The sequence below is a fragment of the Limulus polyphemus genome, unplaced genomic scaffold (assembly GCF_000517525.1).
Source record: "Limulus polyphemus unplaced genomic scaffold, Limulus_polyphemus-2.1.2 Scaffold329, whole genome shotgun sequence".
Taxonomy (NCBI): Eukaryota; Metazoa; Arthropoda; class Merostomata; order Xiphosura; family Limulidae; genus Limulus; species Limulus polyphemus.
Window position 1 is genome coordinate 637,259 of NW_013665939.1, and position 8,743 is coordinate 646,001.

General features: G+C 33.9%; 1 protein-coding gene across 1 annotated transcript in view; it reads right to left on the reverse strand.

Moving 5' to 3' along the window:
• Positions 1–5,073: 5,073 nt before the first annotated feature.
• LOC106457426 (zinc transporter ZIP8-like) overlaps positions 5,074–8,743 on the reverse strand; it is a 23,550-nt gene continuing 19,880 nt past the window's right edge. The window contains exon 8 of the mRNA XM_022383353.1: positions 5,074–7,072. Within this exon, the coding sequence (XP_022239061.1) occupies positions 6,911–7,072 (162 nt within the window). The 3' untranslated portion in view covers positions 5,074–6,910. The remainder of the gene's footprint in view (positions 7,073–8,743) is intronic.

Genomic DNA, 8,743 nt, shown 5'->3' on the forward strand with positions numbered 1-8,743 from the left:
AACAAGGATGACCTACCCTCCTTTATATACGTATATAAAGATTAGAGTAAATGAACTGAAACTTTTGAAAAACGATCACCTAACCCCCTTTAGATGGGGTAGTTTAACATACTGTGCTATAAAATTAAATAGATTGTTTGTAATTAAGCACAAAGCTACACAATGGGCTATCTGTGCTCTGCCCACCACGGGTATCGAAACCCGGTTTCTAGTGTTGTAACTCCGCAGACATACCGCTGGGCCACTGGGGAGCAAAATTAAATAGAAAGAAACTCTTTTTAAGAAATACCATAATTTAATACATAATGAGACGAAAAACACCCACAGTAAATTAAACATAGACATGCATTACAAAGAACAAAACTTTCCAACAATAATTTGATGTGATGAAAACCCTTTTAGAGAAATGTACCAAATGAAATACACTTTTAAGTTATGAAAAAAACCCTTCAAGAACGAATATCATACAAGAAAATAAAAAAAACCCTTTTAAGAAATAATATGAAACAACATAATCAAATTATACCTTTATACCTATGACAAATAAAATCCATCAATCAATATTATTGTTGTTATTTGTTATTAAGCACAAAGCTACAGAAAGGGCTATCTGTGCTCTGCCCACTACGGGTATTGAAACCCGGTTTCTAGCGGTATAAGTCCGCAGACATACCATTGTACCACAGGGAGCAAATCAATAATAACATAAAACAAAAGCATAAAAATTAAATCCATCAACTGTAATGATTCAAAATGCATGTGGTGAAAAATACCTTGTCATAATGCATAAGAATGAAAGAAAATACAAAACAAAATGAATATTGATAGATTAAATTAATGCAATAAAATAAAAAGCAATAATATTCACAATATATGCAATTTAAGAAACAATAATCATACATATCCAAAATATTTACTTGAGGTTTTGCTTCCTCTCACCTTAACCCTATTAGCAGATTTTCCAGGACTATCGTTGTCCTGTGTTTTGCATCTGTCCTGGTCTTTGATTATCTCGGGCTTTGGTAAGGCCTTTCACCAGTAAACTTTGCTCTATCATAGGTTTATTCATGATCACCTTTGATGTTTTAGTTGTGGTGACTCCTACTTTTGTAGTTGAAGCACCATTAGTGATAGTCATTGTCTGGAGACCCATTCCACTACTACTTTCTCAAGACCCGATCAGCTGTCAAGAAGTTCTAAACTCTGTAAAACTTTTCTTGGGATTACAAATATTGTGCTAGTATTGAAAGTGAGAGCATATCTGGCACCATTGACGAGTCATGATGATGCAACCTTTGACTGGAAAATTGACCATTTGGTTCCATTCCTTTGTTTCCACCACTGGCTCCTCCTTTGGTGGCATCAAAATTGCTGGGCCACTTGCAAAGCTAATTCCTCAAGCATCAATGTAGAAGTAGCCAAAATTATGTCTTCAAAGACTGGAACATCCTAAGGCTTAGTGATGGCTGGACCCTTTGCCATAAAATGGGCCTACCCAGCCCCTAGTGGCCTCAAGGCCAACCCAATGTCAGATGTGGTGAGCTCTCCCATGTCTGATGCGTTGGCAAGAAACACATTTTCATTCATGGGATCAGCCACAGTAAATATCAGGCCAGCTCGTGGATCCTAGATTTGGTATCAGTATCATTAGCTACCTTGCTGTACAGGAGGTCTGGAGCGTCCTGGAGAAACTCATTAGATTCAGAGTTGGAGTTAATGGTAACTGAAATACCTTTGAAAAATCATATTTCAGAAATAACACAAAATACAAGGTTACCACTGGCTAGTCAAATGAAAATACTGATCATGGTTAAAGTTAAACACTAAAAACCCCGATTGAAATGCGCCGTTAGATGAATTTCAATTAGTCAAAAGTTCAGTTAAGTGCGTAGGTTAAAAAATATAATGACATATTATCACCGACACTGGTGCTCAGAGAGAACTCGCTCCCTTATCAGGGATATGCCAGTATTGGATAGTCCACTAGAGCAAGCTTTAGGAATCAGAATACTTGGTAACATTCCTCATCCATAGTGCACACAATTTTATTTAAAGTATATAAATGTGCAGTTATCTTGGAGAAGTTGGCCACAAATCATCAATAATATGATGTAAGACCAAAGAAACTGTGGACTTCTTTTTTGGTTATAGGTTGAGATGGCTATCTTAATAGGGTCTCTAGATGCCATTTCTCTCAATAATGTTACCAAGAAAGTCCACTTCCCTGTGCATGAACACACACACTTCCCTATTTTCAGTTTCAAGTCTGATTTATTTATCAATTGGAATACCATTATCAGGTTCTAAGCCACGGACTTAAATATGTGACCAAATACCAAAACATTATTGAAATAGACCACGCATCTCTCCCATTGCAGCCCCTTCAGTGTTAGCTCTATCACTGCTCAAAAGTGGTGGGTGCATTACACAAGTTAAATGGCAGGATCCAAAACTAATACAAGTCATCACTCCAGTTAAAATCAGTTTTAAATCTGCTCTTATCATCCAGCCCGACTTACCAGTATCCAGAAGCCAGTTCTAAATGCTAAACCAAGGGAACATTCAAATTCATCCAGACATTCATCTGTTTGTGATAAAGGGAAATTGTCAACGTGAGTTGCTGCATTTATTCATCTAAATTGAAAACATAACCCTGATATACCTTTCTTATTCCTGACAATCACCAGTGTAGATGACCAAGCATTATCCAAAAGTTGTTTGGCTGTCTGTATTTTTGTGCTGGCTATTTACCTAATGCTCCACAAAAGCCATTACAGTGGTTGCTTTATGAGCCATATATTGCTTTACCTCACACAAAGAGACATGTGATGTTGGCCAAAGCCTCTCCCTTGCAGGATCGTGGCCAATACTCAGTTGAAATGCTGCTCATTATGCCACTGATGAGTTGTAGAAATACTCAGGGACCCAGACACTCATATGAGTAGTCAGTTCCTGGTTTGGGGTAGCAGAGAGACAAATTACTCGTGGAAATTCATCATATATTACCCTGCACAACTCCAGGATTCATTGTGAGCCATAGCTGTCATTGCAGCATCACTCCTGTAATGGAGAAACTCACTATTGCCCCATGAATCACTGTCTTTACCCGTGAGTGCCCTCTATCTCACCTGCCAGGGAAACAAATCAGACTGTCAGAGATCGTCCACCAGTAGTACTTCCAGCCTTTCTCAGCTGGTCGTGATTGCTCTTGACCAGAGCTGAGGCTGTAACACTCTGACTGGCAACAGCATAGAAGTCTTATAGAAACCTTTCCAAGAAGTATCAAGCTCACCAGGTTCTATTCTGCACAGGTGACTCTCAGTCGTTCTTTGATCAAGACTAATTATTAGTAGCCAGGTTTGATCTGTTGGTCTGTGTACACCAGATATCAGTCAATTTTTCTGATTCTGCATTTGTAGGCTGATCTATGTCGGGTACCTTTGCAGCATCATAAAAGTTCTATGTCAAGGAGAGAATTTTTCCTGAACTTGGCACCTTTCTTGTGAGTACCTTTACTTTGAGAATAAGACATTCATTCAGTAAAAGCATTCCTTAAACTTGTTCAACTCAAGAGATCAAATATGAGCCAATACACATGTTAGCAAAAACAGAATACTCAGCACTAAATCCTTCACACCTATTTTGTGGTATTGTTATATTAACTGATTTCCTCAAAGAGTATTAGACTAGTCTGATTTATAAAGGTATATTCGTGCGAGATAATGACAGGGTAAACCTGAAGTTGACTAAATGACTGAGTTGAAATTGATAGAATATACAGACTGAACACGTGATGTAAAGTGTAAAACAAAATTTATTTATATCTAAAATCAAACATAGTGTGTGAACTTGCACCAGGACACTGGACTGTTGCCTTCTACTAGGTTGAATCAGTCAACAATTGTAGTTTCTCAAGATAACTTTCCCTCAACTGACTCATGCAGAACTTTGTCAACCCAAGGGTCCTTATTTAACTGAAAATGACGGATTTTCCCATAATGATTAATACTACCCATGTAATTTCTAAACATCATTTACTCAGCCAGTGGAAGACAACGTTGAATAAAAGTAACTGGAACGAAACTAACTCAACGGTTTTCTAGACCACGTTTTATGCGATTACTGCATAGAATCAGAGTAAACTCTTTTTTTTCTTGAAATTTCCTACATTACTGTATTAGTGTCACAGGTATTGGTAATTATTTGTTTTCATCACACTATAAAAGATTAAAATGATCAGTTTTGTTTGTACAGTAATATTTATTCAGTGATATACCAAGTAAATCAAGTAACAACATCCATTTGAATACAATTACTATTGAAAGTATATAGAGAATGTTCAAAGGCATGAGTCACTATTAACTACAACTATAATACATATAAATTTACCTTCCTTGGCGTCACCAAGAACAATTATAAAGTACTCTATTTTCAAAGGAAGATGTAACATAGATAGTTTATTATAATATTTCAAACTCTCGCTTAGTTTTCAACACTTTATAAAAAGTATTTCTCTACTAACTTGCATATGACTTGACAACATATTTGAAATAAAACCTGTAATTATATACATTTAACGTTCTATAAACATGTTTCTTTGGTAACATGAGTCGAGATAAACTGAATTCTCGGATAAATAGAAACTGAAACAGTACAGGAGGCTAGTAACTGATTGATTTAACTTCCTGCCTGACATTTGAATATTAATTTGCTTCGGTGCCTGTTACCATTTCCTCAAATTATTTTAGCAAAGTATTAGATAAATACAATTCAAAATAAACTAATAAAGTATTTTTGAAGCAAAATGAACGTAACTTGTCTTTAGTAGACTAGTGAAACAAAATCTTTATTAATATACTGTATTTTTAAAGGTGAAACTAATTCCTTTTATTATTTTAACTTCGGTACGAAACAAATATTAGAAAAAAATCATAATTTTATGAAAACCATGAAAAAATGTTAGCTGATGTATAGCTTTTTTGTAGCTGCAGTTTAACAATAATAGAAATTTTCGGAAATTAACGCCGACATACATTACAACTGTATTCTTGCCAAACATTTTTAGCGTTCGGACTTCTTCACAAGATAATTTTCACTTATTTAACAGTATTATGGTGAATTTGTTTATCGACAGTATTATATTTTTAAAGTTATAATTGATCAACAAAGCAGAATTCTTCAAATGAGAGAGGTTCTTTTTCCATCGACATAACTCCAAAGAAACATGTTAAATAATAAAAAATAAACTGTAACTAAATATAACGCATGTTCACCAAAACTTACTAACGTGGAAAACACTGTGAATTAAATATATATAGCGCATATATAAAGTTCAGATTCACAAAAATAAAAATTAAACAACACAATGGAAAATGAAATAACAATAAACTACTTTGAATAGTATTACATGTTATCTAGACAATCAAAATCCTCATTAATTCAAACAGTATTGGGAATACAAAACGACGATAAACAAAGGCGAAACATTATTTCACATTAAGTAATAACACTAATAGCATGACCAGATATGTGCTATTTTTTCGAGCTATATCAAATTCTTTACCAATATAAAGAACATCCTAATTTCTTACAATACCATGAATGTTGAATCAATAAAAAATGTTATCATGTAGAATTATACACGTACCTTTCTCTATGTTAAAATAATTTTCTTGTACTTGCGAGCTGTCGGCCCTCTTACCAGAGCCATTATCGGGGACCAAGCAGTACATTGATGCCCGATATTAATTAGTTTGTGTTTCGTTACGAAAAGATGTAACAAGTTATTAAAATAACATATTTGTATGATTCCAGGTTTTTGAATAGAACAGATATAAACAACCATGTGACAACAAATTTCTATATCGACTAGATATAATTGCATTAATATTTTAATTTCAATATCAATTAAAACACTCTATCATGATAGAAAAAGTCAGTGAGAACCTGCTTTCATCCTACCATTTCAGTAATCATTAGCTCTTCTCAACAATACGTAAGTCTTTTTCATCATGTCAGACATCTCAGGTTTTATAGACAATTAGCTATCTGTAAGTTACATATTCATTCATTCTCGTCAACAAGGTAAAAACAATCTGTCTTCTCATATTTATTAGGATTTTTTCTTTAGTGGTCAGTCTATGATTTACGCATCCGTTTGTCCCCGGTGGGTCAGCGGTAAATTTATTGACCTATAACGATAAATTCCGAGTTCGATTCCCCGCGGAAGACAGATTGTAGATATCTCATTGTACAGCTTTGTGCTAAAAAAAAACAACAATAATATATCCGTTTATTTTCGTCAACAAAGCAGAAACATACTGTCGTCGTTTAAAGGTGCAAGGTTTTAGAGACAATTATCTACCATTTCGTCATTAACTTAAACAGTTACCCTCATAAACACTCCATAAACATTTGACTCTCTTGTATACCTAATTGCGTTTAAAGAGAAACATTAAAAAATGCTGTGTTTTGTGTTGCTATTTACTCCCCTCAGGAGTACATTAACCTGAAAACGTAACGAGCGAAACAATGACGGATTTCAAGCATTTTTTTTTTTCTAATTTTAATTATAGTTATCATTTTTATTACATTCACGTATTAAATACCAATGGAATAGAGACTTCAAATTATCTATTCTGTGTGAAGAACTGTCAGATACTAATACAATAGTCAATACGATCACTATACTAAGAATGCAATTAAGAAGATAAATAGATCTGGATATTTGATATAAGAACAAGTGAAGAGAAATAAAGGTAATTCAAGTAATTTTGATACCCATGTTCTCAGCATATTTTAACTCTTGCTGGTGAAATTTCTCGACCTCAGTAATTAAATACAAGAGTATTCTTTTATATTTTTCATCGTAATTTAGACCGAAAACCTCTAGCATTACTTGACACACGAACTATTCAGCATTATTGAAACTTATTTTTTCACTATACATTGCCATAATGAATAAAGCAACAACTCCTGTTATAATTCCAATGTTCTGTAGAAGAAAAATTTTCAAAGACGCTTTTACGCCCTCTTTTTCGACCTTCTCCATAGTCTCGTTCAGTTCACCTATCTAAAAAATAGAAGTAAATTAAAATACAAATGTTTTTGGTTCAATGTAGTTGTTGGTGAAGCATTTATTTCTCTATCTATTATTTTTCTTTATTGTATTCGTTCATTATAATTATATTGTGCTCACTATTCGCCCATATACCACTGATACAGATACAGTAAGTTGATTATCTTCAGCTGCATACACACAGAAACAGATATGTATAACTTTTGAAATTACTTGCTATTTAAAGTTTCAGTTTCAGTTTCATAGCTTTCACTACTCTTCCATTCTACTTCCTTTCACTTTAAAAACAATGCAATTTAAATACAAAACAAATTGAATTAAAAAAAACGGTTGTTTCCATGTTAAAATGTAAAGTATCAATTATGCTATAAAGGAGATAGAAAAATAATATGTACGTCCTAGATTTCACCGGGGAGATTCTATTTCATATAAATTCCACTTTTGATTGTGATTCAAAATACTATACTTAAAACTACATTTTTGTACAATATATCTATGAATTTAATAATTAGAATAAATCTGAATAACTATTACGTGAAAACCCCACATTTTAAGTCCAGTATCAGTTAGTGCTCATTTTAACAACTTAATAGTTTAAAGGAATGTTTGTAGTTAATCACAAAGTTATACAATGGGCTATCTGTATTGTGCCCACCACGAGCATCGATGCCCGGTTTTTAGTGTTATAAGTCATCAGACATTACGCTGAGCCACTGGGGGATAATTTAAGTGAACCTTTTTTAAGAAAAAATAAATTTAAAAAAATTAAAAGCCTCTTTGAATAAGAGTTAATAATAAATTACAGAAGGTGCTTAATAAAGTAACATTTCCCACCTGTTTTCAAGAAATATGTTAATGTACAAAATATCATCGTACAAGGAGATAAGAAAATAGAAAAACAGAGTAAGTGATTTAACTATATATTAAAAGTATAATTGATAATATTTAACTTTCTAAGTAGCAAAAGCAATGAAATCGATATTTTAAAGATCAAGTAATCTTTAATTATTCTAAAAGTTGAAAGGAAGAGCAAAACAAATTAGTGTATCAAATATAATATCCATAGTAAGTAAAATTTGACTTGTCCAATTATGTAGGTATATATGTATATTCATAAACACAGATGTTTATAAATATATATATTTACAGAGAGAAATAGAAGCTGTTTACCTTTATGTTGCGTTGACTTATCTCTTAGATACCGACAAAACCTAAATTATTATTAACTTGTATATACATCTCATTATAAGAATGATTGGGAAGGGCTAATGCTGTGGCGCCACGGGCGATATATGTAACATCTGAGTCAGTACGGGGGTGAGGTGTTTGTTGAATTTTGCGCAAAGCTACCCGTGGGCTATCTGCACTAGCCATCCCTAACTTAGAAGCGATAGACTAGAGCAGTGTTTCTCAATCGGTGAGTCGCGACCTCCTTGGAGGTCACGAGCTGTCTGCACTGAGTCAACATTTTGTAGTGCTCGGTGCGTCTAATGAACTACGACGAACTGTTTTCTTTCATTCTCGTAGAGATAATGGGGGGTCGTGACGACCAAAGCCCTGACGGGGGGAGGAGGGGTCATCTGGTAAATACCACTGAGAAACACTGGACTAGAGAAAAGGTAGCTATTCACCGACTCCTTAAAGATTCGTGGTGATTAAATTAAA